This window comes from Schistocerca gregaria, chromosome 11 (assembly GCF_023897955.1).
Source record: "Schistocerca gregaria isolate iqSchGreg1 chromosome 11, iqSchGreg1.2, whole genome shotgun sequence".
Lineage (NCBI taxonomy): Eukaryota > Metazoa > Arthropoda > Insecta > Orthoptera > Acrididae > Schistocerca > Schistocerca gregaria.
This window is the reverse complement of record NC_064930.1, coordinates 101363269-101384410: the sequence shown is the minus strand read 5'-3', so window position 1 is coordinate 101384410 and position 21142 is coordinate 101363269. Positions and strand designations below refer to the sequence as shown.

The 21142-nt window shown below is 38.6% G+C and overlaps 1 protein-coding gene across 1 annotated transcript in view; it reads left to right on the top strand.

The window, feature by feature from the left end:
• LOC126295193 (uncharacterized) overlaps positions 1–14970 on the top strand; it is an 83830-nt gene extending 68860 nt beyond the window's left edge. The window contains exons 6-7 of the mRNA XM_049987497.1: positions 11441–11559; positions 11693–14970. Of these exons, the coding sequence (XP_049843454.1) occupies positions 11441–11559; positions 11693–11700 (127 nt within the window). The 3' untranslated portion in view covers positions 11701–14970. The remainder of the gene's footprint in view (positions 1–11440; positions 11560–11692) is intronic.
• The last annotated feature ends 6172 nt before the right edge of the window (positions 14971–21142 follow it).

Below are 21142 nucleotides of genomic sequence, written 5' to 3'. Positions count from 1 at the left end.
CTTTCCAATAATGAGGGTAGACACAAGGTAAAGCATCAATTTCATGTTCTTAAAACATATCTATTTCTCAGCTTTACTGATCACCCAAGAATGTTGTTTATCTATGTCATGTGAACTACAGACAAGTACAACAGTTAAACATTGTTTACTGCTGGCCACACATTGGCACATGTCACCTTTTATTTTGTGGGTTTGCTTGGCAGAAGTTGTAAAGAAATCCTAGTTTTGTCTGCATTGTAGGCATAAGACACTGCAACCTTTTCTCTTACTTGGTCAAATTCATGCAACCAGTACTTGCCCCTTCTTCATCAACTTTATTCATTTCACTGCCAGTCACTGAGCATGAAATTAGGCCTCTGTTTTGAAACTTATACAGCCAACAAGCAAAATAACTGAAGTCTACTTTGAATGTCTAAATTTTTTTCAGTTTCATTTATTGTTGACTGAATTAAAGTTCCACTTACAGGTACATTGGAAGTACGCATATAGCTGAACCACTACAAAAGTAAAAGTTCAGCGTCTTCATACATAGCCCTCTGGAGTCATTTCGATTTGCACCTGGAACCCAGTGCAGCAGAATTAAGAAGTTTCCATTTAAGTAGTGTGGATAACATAGATTTTCTGAGTCTACACTTTCTGCCAGTTATGCTATTTTTCAATACACCATGGTCTGCTTCCTGCAGAATTTTTAGTTTCAGTTGCTGATCTGTGTTTTTTCCATTATAATTGTCCAGGCTGTTATGCCATGGTCAGTTGATGAATTCTGTGTCAATTCCTGTTTCATCCCCGTCTGCAGAGAACATCTTTATGAGAGTCTGTTGCTCAATGGAAGGTCCAACACACCCACTGGCTCGCTACTGACTGATTATGTTTATGATCTATGTTTTTTGCTTCCTATTGCCCTGACTACCCTGTTACTGCTTGGAACTTAATGTTACTTATACTGGTTCTATTTCAAGAATATAAAAAGCGCATCTCAACATAGAATTGCACTTGTTGATCAGTTTTTCATACTTTTGGTGTCACAATTGTTGATAGTGATTGTTGACCAATGTTATGCACAAAGTTCAGCCAGAGAAACATTAGGGAAAAAAAGAAAAAAACATTGACAATTCAGGTTAAATTAAAAATGTAATGATGCAAAGGACTAAAAAAACAGCTCATAATTCATGCTGACTGAAATTTGTTTAACCAGTAAAACTTGAAATATACATGATAGTTCATTATTATCAATAAGTAAAAATATTACAAAGCAGTATGGTTAGTAACATATTTCATAAAACAGCTGGTTTGTGTTTCTGTTCCTTAATAAAAAGTGTACTTCTTTTATACAAAAATGAAAACTAAATTTCAGGTGAAATGTCAGCTAACTACTCTAATTGAATGTGACACGGAAGTCACAGAAATTCAACATAGCGGGTGGAACATTTATACTTAACACCTGCTTTGTTTAACCTTTAAATCAAAAAGTGGAAGGGCTGACCCAGTAAAGTGAACATTTCAATTTGAATGTGCTTATTAACTACCAAAACCAATATCACCTAAAAACTGACAGAGGCCACTCAGGCAAGATTATTTACAAAACACTCATTACATAAAATCATAAGCAAGTTAATAAATGATTAGCCAACGATCTACCATAAACTTTGAGGAATGCCACTATGGCCGAATTTGACCATAACTTTAACAAAACAACTATAGTAAAGACATGTTATTCAAGACCCTTTCAATTCCAATACTTTAACATTAGATGTAAAATAACAGTGGACACACAGCCTCAATTTTAACATTAATACTTTGACACACACTCCTGGAAATTGAAATAAGAACACCGTGAATTCATTGTCCCAGGAAGGGGAAACTTTATTGGCACATTCCTGGGGTCAGATACATCACATGATCACACTGACAGAACCACAGGCACATAGACACAGACAACAGAGCATGCACAATGTCGGCACTAGTACAGTGTATCTCCACCTTTCGCAGCAATGCAGGCTGCTATTCTCCCATGGAGACGATCGTAGAGATGCTGGATGTAGTCCTGTGGAACGGCTTGCCATGCCATTTCCACCTGGCACCTCAGTGGGACCAGCGTTCGTGCTGGATGTGCAGACCGCGTGAGACGACGCTTCATCCAGTGCTCAATGGGGGACAGATCCGGAGATCTTGCTGGCCAGGGTAGTTGACTTACACCTTCTAGAGCACGTTGGGTGGCACGGGATACATGTGGACGTGCATTGTCCGGTTGGAACAGCAAGATCCCTTGCCGGTCTAGGGATGGTAGAACGATGGGTTCGATGACGGTTTGGATGTACCGTGCACTATTCAGTGTCCCCTCGACGATCACCAGAGGTGTACGGCCAGTGTAGGAGATCGCTCCCCACACCATGATGCCGGTTGTTGGCCCTGTGTGCCTCAGTCGTATGCAGTCCTGATTGTGGCGCTCACCTGCACGGCGCCAAACACGCATACGACCATCTTTGGCACCAAGGCAGAAGTGACTCTCATCGCTGAAGACGACACGTCTCCATTCGTCCCTCCATTCACGCCTGTCGCGACACCACTGGAGGCGGGCTGCACGATGTTGGGGCGTGAGCGGAAGACGGCCTAACGGTGTGTGGGACCGTAGCCCAGCTTCATGGAGACGGTTGCGAATGGTCCTCGCCGATACCCCAGGAGCAACAGTGTCCCTAATTTGCTGGGAAGTGGCGGTGCGGTCCCCTACGGCACTGCGTAGGATCCTACGGTCTTGGCGTGCATCTGTGCGTCGCTGCGTTCTGGTCCCAGGTCGACGGGCTCGTGCACCTTCAGCTGCCCACTGGCGACAACATCGATGTACTGTGGAGACCTCACACCCGACGTGTTGAGCAATTCGGTGGTACGTACACCCGGCCTCCCGCATGCCCATTAAACGCCCTCACTCAAAATCCGTCAACTGCACATACAGTTCACGTCCACGCTGTCGTGGCATGCTACCAGTGTTAAAGACTGCGATGGAGCTCCGTATGCCACGGCAAACCGGCTGACACTGACGGCGGCGGTGCAGAAATGCTGTGCAGCTAGCGCCATTCGACGGCCAACACCTCGGTTCCTGGTGTGTCCGCTGTGCCGTGCGTGTGATCATTGCTTGTACAGCCCTCTCGCAGTGTCCGGAACAAGTATGGTGGGTCTGACACACCGGTGTCAATGTGTTCTTTTTTCCATTTCCAGGAGTGTATTTATTAAAACATAAATTGGCCAATCTTGCTTCTACTCGTGCATTACCCCTATTTCAATTTGTGTTCATAACTCTGCACTCACATGACCATAAATGTTGTTGTTCCTCCCGCTGCACCACACCAATTCCCACCATATCAAACTTTCATTTCATGTTCTCTGACACAGCTAGTCAATCAAGGGACTTAACGCTCTGCAGTCTGACTTGTAGGCATGTTGTTTTTTTCCTCTGATGATATCTGTCAGAGTAGCCCCCTCCCAGAGATCTTATTGGGAAACTGTAATATTAGTGGAATATTTTATCCGATTTGGATGTCATATCATTACACTATACAGTAGAGCTGCATGTGTTTACAAATTATAACAGGGGTAATTCCCCTTGCTTTCAGCTGTTCACAGTACTAACATAGCAAGTCCATATTGGCTAATGGTACAAGACCAGATCATACATATAATAATCTAAACCATTTAGCATCTACATCTACATAGATACTCTGCAACCCACCATTCAGTATGGTGCCTGCTGGTACCTTAGGAAAAACCTGCCTTCCATATTCATTAACCACATCCCTAGATATCCTTCCATTGCAGTTTTATGTACTGTATGTCTGTCCATTTCATTAAGGCATGCAAATCACTGCACTTTGGCAAGATAAATACACCATGTAGTCAAAAGTATCCAGACTCCCCAAGAAACATAGTGTTGTTGATGATGATGATGATGTTGTCTTCAGTCCACAGATGGTCTGAAGTAGCTCTCCATGCTACTCTATCCTGTGCAAGCTTCATCATCTCTCTATACCTACTGCAACCTACATCCTTCTGAATCTGTTTAGTGTATTCATCTGTTGATCTCCCTCTACAATTTTTACCCTCCATACTGCCCTACAATACTGAATTGGTGATGCCTTGATGCCTCAGATTATGCCCTATCAACTGATCCCTTCTTCTAGTCAAGTTGTGCCACAAATTTCTCTTCTCCCTAATTCTATTCAATGCCTCCTCATGAGTTATGTGATCTACCCATCTAATCTTCAGCATTCATGTGTAGCACCACATTTCGAAAGCTGTTATTCTCTTCTTATCTAAACTATTTTTGTCCACATTTCACTTCTATACATCGCTACACTCCATACAAATACTTTCAGATATGACTTCCTGACACTTAAATTTATACTCGATGTTAACAAATTTCTCTTCTTCAGAAATGCTTTCCTTACCATTGACAGTCTACATTTTATATCCTCTCTACTTTGAACATCATCAGTTATTTTGCTCCCCAAATAGTAAAACTCATTTACTACTTTAAGCATCTCGTTTCCTAGTCTAATTCCTGCAGCATCATCCAATTTAATTCGACTACATTCCATTATCCTTGTTTTGCTTTTGTTGATGTTCATCTTATATCTTCCTTTCAAGACACTGTCCATTCCGTGCAGCTGCTCTTCCAGGTCCTTTGCTGTCTCTGACAGAATTACAATGTCATCAGCGAACCTCAAAGTTCTATTTTTCTTCTCCATGGATTTTAATTCCTAACCGAATTTTCTTTTGTTTCCTTTACTGCTTGCTCAATATACAGATTGAATAACATCAGGGATAGGCTACAACCCTTCCCAACCACTGCTTCCCTTTCATGTCCCTCGGCTCTTATAACTGCCATCTGGTTTCTGTACAAATTGCAAATAGCCTTTTGCTCCCTGTATTTTACCCCTGCTACCTTTAGAATTTGAAAGAGAGTATTCCAGTCAACCTTGTCAAAAGTTTTCTCTGAGTCTACAAATGCTAGAAACATAGGTTTGCCTGTCCTTACTCTATTTTCTAAAATAAGTCGTAAGGTCAGTATTGCCTCCTGTGTTCCAGTATTTCTACAGAATCAAAACTCATCTTCCCCAAGGTCAGCTGGTATCAGTTTTTCCATTTGTCTGTAAAGAATTCGCATTAGTATTTTGCAGCTATTGCTTGTTCTACTGATATTTCAGTAATTTTCACATGTTCCTTTGGGATTGGAATTATTATATTCTTCTTATTATGTTCTTATTATATTCTTCTTACATTCTTCTTCTAATTCTTATTTTATTCTTCTTATTATATTCTTCTTGAAGTCTGAGGGTATTTCGCCTGTCTCGTGCATCTTGCTGACTAGATGGTAGAGTTTTGTTAGGCCTGGATCTCCCAAGGCTGTCAGTAGTTCTAATGGAATGTTGTCAACTCCCGGGATCTTGTTTCGACGTAGGTCTTTCAGTGCTCTGTGAAACTCTTCACACAGTATCATATCTCCTATTTCATCTTCATCTGCAGTCTCTTCCATTTCTACAATATAGTCTTGTATAGACCCTCTATATACTCCTTCCAGCTTTCTGCTTTTCCTTCTTTGCTTGGGACTGGGTATCCATCTGAGCTCTTGATATTTATGCTAGTGGTTCTCTTTTCTACCAAGGTCTTTTTAATTTTCCTGTAGGCAGTATCTATCTTACCCCTAGTGAGATAAGCCTCTACATCCTTACATTTGCCCTGTAGCCCTCCCTGCTTATCCATTTTGCACTTCCTGTCGCTCTCATTTTTGAGACATTTTTATTCTTTTTTGCCTGCTTCATTTACTGCATTTTTGTATTTTCTCCTTTCATCAATTAAATTCAATATCTCTTCTGTTACCCAAGGATATCTACTAGCCCTTGTCTTTTTACCGACTTGATCCTCTGCTGCCTTCACTATTTCATCTCTCAAGGCTACCCATTCTTCTTCTACTGTATTTCTTTCCCCCATTCTTGTCAGTCGTTCACTAATGCTCTCTCTGAAGCTCTCTACAACCTCTGGTTCTTTCAGTTTGTCCAGCTCCCATCTTCTCGAATTCCCACCTTTTTGCGGTTCCTTCAGTTTTAGTCTACTGTTCATAACCAATAGATTGTGGTCAGAGTCCACATCTGCCCAGTCTACAACCTGGTTACTGAATCTCTGTCTTACCATTATATAATCAATTTCATATTAGGTACATTGTGTTGCCACCTACCGCCAGGTACTTAATACCAGTGACCTCAGTAGTAATTAGACATCGTGAGAGGGCATAATGGGGTGCTCTGCAGAACTCAGGCTTCCAACGTGGTCAGGTGATTGGGTGTCACTTTGTCATACATCTGTATGTGAGATTTCCACACTCTTCAACATCCTTAGATCCACTGTTCCGACTGTGGTAGTTAAGTGGAAACGTGAAGTGATACATACAGCGTAAAAACTTAGAGGCTGACCTTGTCTGATGACTGACAGAGACTGCTGGCAATTGAAGAGGGTTGTAATATGTAATATGTAATAGGTAGACATCCATCCAGACCATCAAACAGGAATTCAAAACTGTATCAGGATCCACTGTAAGTACTATGACAGTTAGGTGGGAGGGGAGAAAACTAGCATTTCATGACTGAGCTTGTGCTCATAAGCCACACACAAAGCTGGTAAATGCCAAACAATGTCTCATTTGTTGTAAGGAGTGTAAGCATTGGACAGTTGTTGTTTTAAGCACCTTCTTGTTTGCCACTGTTGAAGATCAATTCAGGGATGGTGATTGCATCTGTAACACGATCGAGCACCTTTCATAATGCACAGCCTGTGGCAGAGTGGTTACATGACAATAACATCCCTGTAATGGACAGGCCTGCACCGAATACTGACCTGAATCCTATAGAACACCTTTGGAGTTTTTTGGAACACCGACTTCATGCCAGGTCTCACTGACCAACATAGGTACCTCTCCTCATTGTAGCACTCTGTGAAGAATGGGCTGCTATTCCCCAAGAAACCTTCCAGCACCTGATTGAATGTATGCCTGTGAAATTGGAAGCTGTCATCAAGGCTAAGGGTGGGCCAACACTATACTGAATTCCAGCATTACCGATGGAGGGTGCCACAAACCTGTTGCATTTTAAGCTGTGTGTCTGTATACTTCTGATCAGATAGTGTACTTCATGTGGGAAATGGGTACCACACAACTGAAACATGTGAAGTAAATTACCTATTATGAAAAGTCACAAAATTATGAAAACATGACATTGTGCCATAGAGATTCTGATAGAGTTTTTAAATGCACATTTACATAGATTCTCACAACAGACTTTAGTATGTCATTGGTTCTCATAAGTTATTTTTTGGAAGTTACACAACAATTAAGAATGGCTGGAAGAAATAAGGCAGGACAAAGTTAAGGAAAATTGAGTAACTAAAATGGTAAGCCACAAATAACAGACATAAAATGTTAAATTCAAGTTCATAAGGGTTGACAGCATGTGGTACTGCTCATGTAATCAGCCATGAGATGATGCTGTAAGTCCCTAATATTACGAACTTTGCTGTGGGATTTTAAAGGACAAGAACGCTATGAGAAATACCAGAAAGCTGCACATGAATCAGGAACATAGTGTTGCAACAATTGTATCAGAAAGCTGCACATGAATCAGGAACATAGTGTTGCAACAATTGTATCAGCTTGAGCCATGACTATCCAGCATTAAATAAGGATATTTACTTTGCCATTCAGTTTTGTTATGAGAAGGTTATTCCAATGAGACATCTTAGTATATTCATTCTTGGAGCTTTCACTAGCAAAGTCTTTAAGAACACATTTCATGGTGGTTTAAGGGCTGCAGCAGGAGATAGGGGTGTTACTAACTGTTCTACTCTATCCCGACAGAATAAGACAGAAAATACTTGAAACCTAAAGCCATCACCATAATCGCTGGGGAAAAAACATACAGGAAATAACAACTGTCAATTTAATGTGACTTGAAGCTTTTAGAGCATCAGGCACAACTACCTCGTACCATGAATCACAAGTGGACTCAGTCCACTAGATGTAAACATAGATGGTTTCATGGTGGAACCACCAAGTTCCACAGGAAAAACCCACAAATTGTCACCTCCCTACTCCCTTGTATTAACAAAACAAAAGCTTATCTTTGGTTTAATTACTCTTATACTGCAATGGAACATTCATGGTTTGATAGCACATGTAGAGCAACTGAAACATTTTATTTGTAGAAGATCACTGCATTTCACTCGAGTCACTTCGTATGTCTTTAAGTACTCCCATGCTGTCAGGGCACAGTATCTGACTGGTTGCCGCTGGGGTAAGTACTGCTGGGTGGACAACCTGTGTTGATGGTTGTGTGTGAGGTATAAGTGAGGATAAGTGAGGAATTAGATCAAACACTAGCTGTATGAATACTTACAGCAGATACACAACAATAGCAATAGATTTTTTGCAAGAAGCATTGCTAATATTGTCCTAAAATTTCGACAGCCAGTTCGTTTGTAGGAGACATTAATGTCAGTAAGGTGCAGGGGTAATGCCATTATCTCCAGGTGGGTCCTGAATACAAGTGGTAGAATTTACTTCAGCACAGTTATTTAATTTCTCACAACTAATCTCTAATCCTGCTTCATTATAGTTGTAACCTCCATATATGGGCATGTCAAAAGGTGGTCATTTTGGTGGGTACCACATAGAGCAAACAGAAAATTGTTTTTCCATCTGGTGATTTTCAAAATTGCTTACTTCTTCCCAGACTGTGATTATTGCAAGGTAAATTCACGACACTGTTGGTGCACTTGTCCTGTTGTGTTAGTGAGTGTCAACCCACAGTAGTCACCTTACTCAAAGCTTGGTGATAATTCCAATATTGCTCATCTCCAGACCACGCCTGTACAGTGAATATTTAGCCCAGAACAGCTGTCTACAACGTTTGTTTTGTCAGCTGGTTCAAGAAAAATGAGTTGCAACCAGGAGGATTTATTATTGTTGTGATAGTCCATAAAACAGCTATATCAGGCAGAGAGAAATCTAAAACACCAGAGGGGAGACAGGGTGATAGCTCAGACAGTGCAAATGTAGTGCCTCAAAGAACCTACATATCACTTTTTGTTTTCAAGTAGTGCTACATAACAACCTAACTAATAGCAACCTTTCAGCTTTATATGAGAAAGCTGATTTGCCTCTTATACTGAACGCAGGGAAAATGATACATTGCACAATAATTACTGTAATGTAGCCCTCACTAACTGTAAACCAAATTAGTAGGAAAGTTCGATCAGCATGTAGCATATCCCATCTGTAGAATCCAAGAAACTATGTACTCACATCTAGCCTACATTGGAAGGCTATTGCTCCACCCTGAGCATGTGGATGGCTGGAATACACTGCCTTTCCCTAATCTGATAATATGTTGGAACAGTGTGTAATTGTGGCTGTGTCCTCCTCATATGTGTGTTTATACTGCTGTTTGTCGAAAATCAGCACCTGTCATCTGTAGATGTGAAAGTGGGGGGTGTTTTCATCCACTTTCATTATGGGTACACCAGGCATCTACCACTACAATCTGGCCTATGTGGAAGCATACTATGGGATATAATATTCTACATTAACTTAGTGTCTGGAGATGTTAGAAAGTAGCCCGTTTTATTGTGAGTTTCTCTTAAACAACCATTTCTGACATATGGCATTAGTGACAGTGTATAACTGTTACATGCAATGTAGGGATTAACTGCAAAGATTCTGCTTAATCACATAGAAAATAACTTTCAATCTAGTCTGATTAAAACTACTTGATAGTTGATATGTGTCACTTGCCACTGCAGTGTTGCTGCATCCACTGCCAGCTACTGTTCAGTTATAGGCAACACACAAACACTGAGGGTAACTTCACAAATACTGTTAATATGAAATGCACAGCATGACAGAAATGGGAGATGTTCTGTTCAAAGCTGATTATAAGTGAGCTATGACTAAACTAAGGTAGATGACAGGTTTTGTGGCCTTGAGTTTGAACTCATGTCCTAACCTTACCATAACTGTGTGATAATCACAATATCCCAGGAAACAGTGACCAACAATCTGCAGCACAATTTAGATCATGATCATTTTGTTGAGAGGTTTTAAGGCTAACCTCTATGAGCAAACACAAGACAGAAAAATTTCCTAATATGTTTGTTTGTGTAGCTATATTCTGCAGCCAAATTTCACTTGTTGACGAAAGCAAAATGTAATTTCCTACTGTCATTGGTTACATGAAACTATGTATCCACTGAAAAGCAAAACAGTCAAAAGTAACAATCAGGATGGAATAAGAATAATAGAATACAAGTATGTGCATGCTCCTACACATCCACAGCCATATCCACACTCAAATGAACTCATTGGAAAGCTCAAAGATGTCCATTTCCATTCCAATGGAATGGGGTAGCTGCAGGTGGAATGATTGGACCCAGATGTCACATGGATAGACTATGCCACTACTGACATTAATTGTTCTCAGAAGACTATGGTACGCTGTACTGTGCTTGATTTGCGCTGACATCACCTGTGATATGTGTGTTTGATTCAGCCAAGGATGTTTTTGAATTCCTGGCAACCAAATGTTGAGTTGTAAAGATATTTTTGAATGGGTGGCTGTAACTGCATTGGCATTCTTCCTTCCAGACAGTATGTCAATTAGAAAGAGCTACACATAAGCTGTGCTGCTAACAACACACATTTGATGTTGAAACAATTTGTGTGTCATTCACATTTGTTCATCAGTCTCAAAGTTTATGTATGTGTTTCTTTACTGATCTGACATTATTTCCTATATTTGTACAGTTGTCCACCTGGTTGATGGCCATAGTACCTAGAATCAAATAAAAGAACCATTTGCTTTGTGAAATAAATTGATCATTTGTGGTTTTAAGAATTTCTAACCAAAACTGAAAGTGTTCTCCAAAACAAAGAAAAATAGCCACTTGGAAAGAGTGTTTTATTTTACAATAATTGATTATTCTTTTTTTTGCTTCCCTATATGTTTGAGTGGAAACTCTTATGTCCAAAACTGGAGGATATTATATCTAATAAATGTAATATTTTGGTGTAAAAGTTTGCAGAACAGATTTTTAGAATATTGAGACTTTTTAATAACAGTACTAACTAGAAAATTTGGAAATGTAGTCAACACTGAATGAGATTGGTCGTTACTGTTTTTTCTGTGATCATTTGCTTCATAACAACGTTTCATCTTAACAAAATTATATCATCCTGGTAGAATCTAATGACAATTTTAAATCACTTACATTTACTGATTAAGTTATCTGTGATGTCCATAAATTTTTATCTCTCAGTTTAAAGTTCATGATTTTGTGGATGTTGAAATTTTGTTCTTGTGTATCTTGTAAATTGACATTTAACACATTTTTCCTCATTCCTCAGTTTCATTCATAGTGCTGGTGAGACCTGTGACATTTCGTCTCAAGAAACATTGAATGAAGGAGTAGTCGACAACGAGCTGGAGATAGATGCAGAGAAGTCAATAGATTTCACTATGTTTGGTAACTATACTGAAATACTGACTTCACAAGAAGATAGCTTATTCAGAACGAGATTCAGTTGTAGCATTAGGGAAAAGGAATTTCAGAAGTTTAACTGTAGTTTCTGCCTAAAAAGCTTCCCTTCAAAATACAGGCTCATAAATCATGTCTTCATCCACATTGATGGTGGGCAGGCACCTGCATGTGTGTGCAAGTCATGTGGTGAGGTATTGCCTACTGTTGACTGCTTGAAAAAACATTTGGGAATGAGTGAGGGTGACCAAGCATTATTGGCTGCCAACAGTGACAAACTTGACTGCTGTGATGACTATGAGAACATCCCCTCAGAGAGTGTACAAGAAGGAATCATGGAACAGAATGAGAAGCAGTCTTCAGACAAGGAAACTAGGAAAACTTTCAAGAAATCCATTAATGACATACGTAATACTCTTACTGTGACACAGCCTGGAGAAAAATCTGAAAGATGTAATGATTATGGAGTTTTATCTAGAAGTGATCATGTAAATGTCAACACTGTTCTAAGTGCAAAGAGACATTACAAATGTGATGTTTGTGGTAAATTGTTTACTCTGTTAGGTAATCTTAAGAGACACAAATTAATACACACTGGGGATAAGCCCCACAAATGCAGTGTTTGTGGAAAATCTTTTACTCAATCGGGCGATCTGAAGAGACATGAATTAATACACACTGGACACAGACCACACAAATGTGTTACTTGTGGCAAATCTTTTAATGTATTGGGTAATCTGAAGACTCATGTATTAATACACACTGGACAGAGGCCACACAAATGTGATACTTGTGGCAAATCTTTTAAGGCACTGTATCATCTCAAGACCCATTTGTTGATACACACTGGAAAGAGACCCTACAAATGTAGTCTTTGTGAAAAATCGTTTACTCAATGGAGCAGTCTGTACAGACATAAATTAATACACCCTGGACAGAGACCACACAAATGCAATGTTTGTGACAAATCTTTTTCACAACTGAGTCATCTAAAGACACACATTTTAATACACGCAGGAAAGGGACCCCATAAATGTGATACTTGTGGCTAATATTTTTCTCGCTGGGGTAATCTCAAGACACAAACTTTAGTACAAAAATGTAGTGTTTGTGGAAAATCATTTACTGATATGGGTACTGTAAAGAAACATAGATAATACACATGGGACAGACGCCGCACAGATGTGTTACCTGTGGCAAATCTTTTAATTTACTGGGTAACCTCAAGACCGCATGTTAATACACAGCAGAAAGAGACCCAACAAATGTAATTCTTTTGGAAAACCGTCTGATCACTCGAGCAATCTCAAGGCAATAATTAGTACACATTGAAGAAAGATCTTTGTGGGGAAATATTTTACAGACATTGATCATCGTAAGAAGCATGCAATAACACACACTGAGAAGAGACTACTCACAGTATTGTTGAGGTTACACGTGTTGAAAGAAGACCACACATGTGTTATGATACTTGTTTGCATGTGCTAGAGAGGGTCACAAAAATGACAAATTGACTTCTGCAGCTTCACATTTCAAGAAGATGCATACTAAATACTACATATGAATCTCACTATTGCGATTTTGTTTTGTGATAAATGCTCCATGCTTTAATGAAAACTGTCTACCAGAAATTTGTACATTGAGATATGTTTCAATCGCTTGAGTAGAAGTTCCATCCAGTAATCAGGACCCCATATGCTTCAAGAGAATGGAACAGTATGTTGCAAATTATTTGAAAGGTACTGCAATTTCAAGATTCATGGAGCTGTATGCACTAGCCAGGCGACAGCAAAAATGTGTTCATTACACATTCGTCACTGTGGCTATTTATCTCAACAATGGAGAATGATACAAAAATCTCATGGTTATGCAAACACTTTACTGAGGTATTCCTCCTTAATATTAATGCTGTGTGTGTGTAATTAATAATTTGCATATATGTGAAATTTCTTGTGCTAGTTCTCCATTAGCAAGTAACTGATAGTGGCAAGTATGCAGTGATAAGCCAGAAATTATCATGTGCCTAGTAGCATTTTGATCCACCTTCAGAATGCAATACAACAGAGCTCCTGCATGGTATGGTCTCATTAGTTTTTTTGTTAGTTTTCCAATATACATTAGACTATATATTTCTACACATAGTTCACACAGTTCCCATAAATTACAGATTATTGGTTTGTTGCTGTGTAGATAGTGTGCAATACCAACCAAATTTGTTTCATCTTGATGTAATGAGGTGAAGTGGGTGGGCAAGACAACAGTGTCAGCAATCATGCTTCTCAAACCATTGTTGTGCGATTCTGGCCTTGGGACTTGGACAGTTATCCTACTGCAAGATGATTCTACTGTCAGGGAAGTGATGCAGAGGTTGCAATAATGTTTGTGTTGTTCACAGTTGTCATTGTGCTGTCAATTATGGCCAGCTGTGTCTTAGCATTTCATATGAGTATCCCATATAGCAAGACATTCCCTCCATCTTCCTGCACCTGCTGTGTGGTGCATGTTTCGAACAACCATTCATCTGGATGATGGCATATCTGGGCACAACCATTGACCTGGTCCATCAAGAAATATCAATTCTGCCAACATGTGACATCTTTATAGGTATGGACTCAAATTTCAATTGTCCCATTTCCACTGTTGTTGTAACTGACAATGTTGTTAGATCAACATGCTAATACAAAGCTGTTATATAACTTTGCGGCCTCATGTTCAGCAATGTCTGCTGAATTGCTTGAGACTGCTCAAGCATTATTTCTTGTCTTCACAGATTGGCATCTATCCTGGTTTACAGATCAATGGGAGCATCTGAGCAGCCAATCAGATTCACTGCTTGTGAGATGCACTTACCCAGGCACCAAGTGAAACAGTCTGCTCTTTGGCAAAGTTATTTATGTCAGTTGTTTTTCACATACTGCAGCTAGAATTTTCACCCTTTCATTTTGGGTTTTATGGTTTCATTACTGTGTGATACACCCACAATGCCACTGGGTAGCATATGGCCCTCATAGGCAAGTGGGTATAATGATTTGGATCAACAGTGTATCTTCATGCAAAAGGGTCATTTGGTAAATTCTGTAGTAATTGAAATTTTCATGCTTTGTTAAATTTTATACAAATACACTACAGTCAGTTTAAGAGCTATATTTCTTGTGAAATATTTTTGTGTATTACAAAGCCCTGTACATAGTTCTGAGTCAATGAAGAATAGTTCTATGCATCAAATCTTTTAATTATGTGTCTGTTTTTAATTATAATGTAACTGCTGCATGAACATATGTGGGAAAACTATGTCATCATGTAGTGTCAGATTATAATTCCAGTTGTGTGTATAAAACACAAGGACAATTGAAAGAGCTGAAAGTGTGATTATTAGAATATGAATTTAATCCAGATGCATAATTTTTATTGTAATAAGTAAATTTATCAAATTCACTTTCTTTTTAATTGCTTTGTTTCCATTTTATTGCTTTTTAGTTGTCTTCTTTCATCCACTTTAAACATGATTTCATAGTGTGTATTTTCCTTAATTTCTCTGAATAAATGTGAGGTTTTCAGTAATCTTTACTAATGCCTTGTCTTGTATTTCATAATATTTGTTTTTGGTCAGTTTTTTTTATTTCCTACCTATTTCTTATCGGTGTAAGGTATTTGAGTTCTTATGTTTTGTCATACTTGTAATAACTTGGTTCTATTTAAGTGGTAGACATTTTTGGGTTTTGCAACACTTCAGCTGTGTGGCTTTGTACTGAGATGCGAATACATGTCTTGACTGTTCTTGCAACATAATACTGTGCCGCTATCTGATCTGTAATACTGCAGTGGCTTTTAAACATATAGGTAGTGCTGATCTATTTAGAGTAAGTGGATTCCCATTCTTCATGCACACTTGATATTAAATTTTGGTTGTGACTTGGAATGAAACTGCATGGGTTTTAAATTGTGTCAGTCTCTGTATAGTACTGTTTTTACACTATTCTGTCCACCTATTTAGTTGGATATTTCTGCTTCAGTTCCTGTTAGTATTGTGCTTTTTGTGGATGTTCTACTTTAAATACAACAAAAAATATTTTCTTCTCTCAGTAATGCCTGCTGAGACAAAAATTATTACTATTATTCAAGTAAGAACAGAGGCTTGAATTCACAAACTTACAATACTGCTTCTCACATGAAGCTTGAATTCTGGCTCGTAACTGTTCTATTTTAATAGTCTCATCTCTGAAAATGAGACTCAGATGATTCTGAACAGAAATTAAGTAAAGTAACCCACAGTAACATATTAAAAACGGATTTCAAATGACAGAAGGAATGGAAATTATTGACAATATTGCTTTGTCAAAATAAAGTGACATTAATTGTTGTAGTGTAGTATTTATACAGGGTGATTCAAAAAGAATACCACAACTTTAAAAATGTGTATTTAATGAAAGAAACATAATATAACCTTCTGTTATACATAATTACAAAGAGTATTTAAAAAGGTTTTTTTTCACTCAAAAACAAGTTCAGAAATGTTTAATATGGCCTCCCCCAGACACTCGAGCAATATCAGCCCGATACTCCAACTCGTTCCACACTCTCTGTAGCATATCAGGCATAACAGTTTGGATAGCTGCTGTTATTTCTCGTTTCAAATCATCAATGGTGGCTGGGAGAGGTGGCTGAAACACCATATCCTTGACATGCCCCCATAAGAAAAAATCGCAGGGGGTAAGATCAGGGCTTCTTGGAGGCCAGTGGTGAAGTGCTCTGTCACGGGCTGCCTGGTGGCGTGGCGCTCCATCGTGCTGAAATATGAATTGTTGTGCTTCTTGTTCGAGTTGAGGGAACAGCCAATTCTCTAACATCTCCAGATACTGTAGTCCAGTTACAGTAGCACCTTCGAAGAAAAGGGACCAAAAACTTTATTGGCTGAAATGGCAGAGAAAACGTTCACCTTAGGCGAGTCACATTCATACCGAGTTGTTTCCCGCGGATTCTCAGTGCCCCATATACAGACATTGTGACGGTTGACTTTCCCGTTAGTGTGGAAAGTTACTTCATCACTAAATACAAGCTTTGAAACGAAAGATTCCCCTGTTTCCATTTGAGCAAGGATAAAATCACAGAAATCGATTCTTTTAATCTTATCAGCTGCAGACAGTGCTTGAACCAATTTCAGACGATAAGGTTTCATAACTAACCTTTTTCGTAGGACTCTCCATGCAGTTGATTGCGGAATTTGCAGCTCTCTGCTAGCTCTGCGAGTCGATTTTCCTAGGCTGCGAACAAATGCTTGCTGGATGCGTGCTACATTTTTATCACTCATTCTCGGCCGTCCAGAACTTTTCCCTTTGCACAAACACCCATTCTCTGTAAACTGTTTATACCAACGTTTGATACACCACCTATCAGGAGGTTTAACACCATACTTGGTTCGAAATGCACGCTGAACAACTGCCGTCGATTCACTTCTGCCATACTCAATAACACAAAAAGCTTTCTGTTGAGCGGTCGCCATCTTAGCATCAACTAACGCTGACGCCTAGTCAAAAGCAACTCAAGCAAACAAATGTACAACTAAATGAAACTTTATAGCTCCCTTAATTCGCCGACAGATAGTGCTCAGCTCTGCAGAGTTTTAAATTCCTAAAGTTGTGGTATTCTTTTTGGATCACCCTGTATAATAAGACCAGAACAAATGTTATTATTAGTTACTGGTTACTACTGCCATCATCATATGATGTTCTTGACCACATTTAGATGTTTTCTGCTGAACTACATCTGGGAAATGCCATAAAGGCTGTAATGACTATTTTCACATTATCAACACTGCACTACAAGCTAATGTGGGCGACACTTGCCAGCCAAAATGTTCTCAGAAAAATCATTTAGAGACGATAACTGTTGCCATTTCTGTTTTGTGAATGAGCTCAGCAATGCCTTACACTCCTGTCCAAAAAGATTCTTTTAAAACCTGTATTTGTAGACATCTGTCAAAAGACTAATGTTACTGTTCACTTGAGTCCTAACTAAATCGTAAATCAAGAAAGTGATTTTAAATATTGTCATTTGCAGAACTGCAATACTTTTTCGTCTGAAATTACTTGAGTGAATGAAGTTTGTTGGAAGATGATACAGGTTTCATTTAAAGCTAAAAAAACAACTATTCACGAAAGTATGAAATTGTGAAAATTGTTTCCACATTCATGCTATCACTTGGATTCTATGTCTAAGTATTTCTGCTGTTAAAATTTTTTATGCCTTCAGTTTAATTTGGCTACATTTACTAAGGGTGAGTTAACTTGTGTGCCACATAGGACTGCAGGGGTAACTAACTCATATAATTATGCCCATAGATTTGTACAAGTTAGAGCTATACCATTGCACATGGACATAGTTTAATATCTTTGGTTACAGCCCATGGCACATGAGAGATCTATGCCATTCAGATAATGTTTCGTAAAGAACAGATCAAGATACACCAGTATCCCCCTGTAGCGGTTCCATTAGTTAAGTTTATTTAATGACATTCATATCAGTTGCTTGTCAACAAACATTGATATAAAGCATGGTATGGGGCATTTGAGTATTTATGTTACTACAAATAATTACGATCTCTTCATAGTTATAGCTTCGTCGAGTAACAATAACTTTGAAAGAAAAATCTATAATATTAGGTTTTAATGTCCAGTGAAAAAAGGATTATTCATATGTTAGTGGAGGAAACATGACAACAGAAGTCTTTCAGTACAGTGATGTTAACAACAAAATAAATCCAAGACTGCATCCTTTTTGTGGTTAACTAGATGGAATGCAACAATGTGCACAACCTACTTATTATAAACTCAGTTGATATTCCTTCTGACAAGAACAAGGAAAATAAGGATATGGTGGAGAATAGTAGCACTCTGCGTATGAAAATTTAGCAAACACTAAAAGGATGATGGATAGCACCAGCTATAAGTGTTGTGCCAAAACAAAAAGAAAAAAGAGTGTGAAACCCTAGCATGAAATCTTACCAGCATCATTCATGGGAATATAGGAACTGGTGCAGTGCAGTACAGCAAGTGGATTGTGGGTAAGATAGAGTTGATGGTTGGGTGAGGGGCAGTTGAGAGTCATAATTACAGTCAGAGAAGTCTGCAGTTATTTCAGAGATAGTTTATATTGGGCCCTCCACGAAAGATGAAGTTGCCAGTCTTGATAGAAACAGGGATGGTTTGCCTGCTCTGTAGCAAAGATAAAACATTAGTGAGGCTGTTGTAGATGGCATAAACCATCTCCGCTTTAGTACAAGTAAATAAAGAAAGACTCGCAAGCATATCAGACTAAATTAATTCTCCGGTACGAGCATGTGCACCTAGTTACAATTGAGCACACAAGGTGGAATCTTAACGAAAAAAGGAAAGACAAAAATTATTAATATCTAAGGATCCTTGTTTAGACTGGCACACAGAGTTGTATATTCTCCACCTTTCATCCTTTTGAATATACCATGGATGTAGGTGAAGGGATGTTTTTAGGGTCCTAAAATTACAGGGCAATAGAGTTTGTTGAGATCAGAGTTTGGTTTATCTTACAATAACGTAAATAAAAAAAATCTGTCCATAACAAAAGGGTTTCTGGCCGTTAGAAGAGCCAGGGTAGTAGTTGTGGCATTCCAGATCTGGCAGAACTGTTGAAGTGACATGTTGAACAGAAATATTTGAAACACTTGGACAATCGTAAAGGAGTCTTTGGAAGTAATAATAATGATAATAATAAAAATAATAATAATACATGTGGAGGCTTGGGAAAAGAATAGGCCTTCGGTATGTTCTGCCAGTCGTAAAAGGCGACGAAAAGAACAAACCACTAATAGGGCTAACCCCCCTTTTAATGTGATTAGTTGGTTCTGGACAGAACTAATGAAGCCTCGGACAAGCGCTGTCATGGTCGAGGACGACACTCGAACCCTATGCCCGTCCACAATGGTAACGACACTGCTAACCACACGGAAAAGGATTTAAATCCAAGTACAGGTACTTTGCTAGACATGCTTCCTGCAACCACTCTAGAAGGAAAACAAAGACAGAGGATGAGATGGTCAGATGAAGTTAACTGACACCTCATGTTCTATTATTACCAAGCAACAAACTTAGGAACAAACACAACTGGATACAGATCACAAGTATACACATTTATTACCAGATACCCAGAATTAAAATTTTTAACAGAATGACTAGCTGATCAGATTCGTGTAATAATAAAAAATAACAGGATACCCCAGTCAGAATTAGAAAACATCAAACAACAAGTACAACAAATACTGGAACAAAGTAATGTGCAGGAAGAAGAAGAAGAAGAAGAAGAAGAAGAAGAAGAAGAAGAAGATACAGTAACGGACTCAAACATCCCAGAGCAAACAAACAAAGAACAACATACATCAATAAAACAATCGGAGGAAAACGAAATCTTAAGACAGCCACCAGAACAAGCACAAATAGAACACGAAGAGACACAAATGTTAGATATAGAAGAAAAATTTCAGTTGACATATATAGAATACAAAGACACAAATACAGACATTACACCATTCTTGTATAGACCACCAAATAACCCGCAAGTCGAAACAACTACTATCAACGAAATCATACACAACAAAATAAATGAAAATACAACTATGGAAGAGTTACAACTACTGGTTTATATAGGAGCACTCACTACACTAAATATACACACTAGGCAGAGATCAGAACCAACCAACACACAGAAGAAACCCACAAAACCAGCATGGCAACACAGGCTACAGATCAGAATAGAAAAACTGAGAAAAGACATTGGCCCGCTAATAAAATTTATAAGAAATGAAATATCAGACAAAAAACGAAAAATTTTAGGTAAAATCTGACAACAAGAAGCGATAGAGCAATTAGATGAAAAGAAGCAGAAATTACAAGCATTGGCCAAACGACTTAGAAGATAAAAAAAAAGTGAAAATAGAAGGAAACAAAACCAAACATTCAACACAAACCAAAAGAAATTTTACCTGACAATAGATAACACACACATTAAAATAGACAATCCACCAAACGTAACAGACATGGAACACTTCTGGAGCAACATATGGTCAAAACTGGTACAACATAAGACATGCACGGTGGATACAAACAGAAACAGGCACATACAAGATGATATCACAAATGCCTGTAGTAATAATTTTGCAACATGAAGTCACCAGAGCAATTAATTCTACGCCAATTGGAAAGCCCCTGGAAAAGATAAAATAGCTGATTTCTGGCTAAAGAAGTTCACCTCAATACATTCACATCTAACTAAATTATTTAACAGTTACATTGCAGACCCATACACATTCCCTGATACACTTGCACATGGAATAACTTATCTGAAACATAAAGATCAAGCAGACACAGCAAACACAGCAAAATATCGCCCCAAAACATGCCTACCAACAACATACAAAATATTCACTTCAGTCATTACACAGAAATTAATGACACATACAACACAGAACAAAATTATAAATGAAGAACAAAAAGGCTGTTGCAAAGGAGCATGAGGATGTAAAGAGCAACTGATAATAGATGCA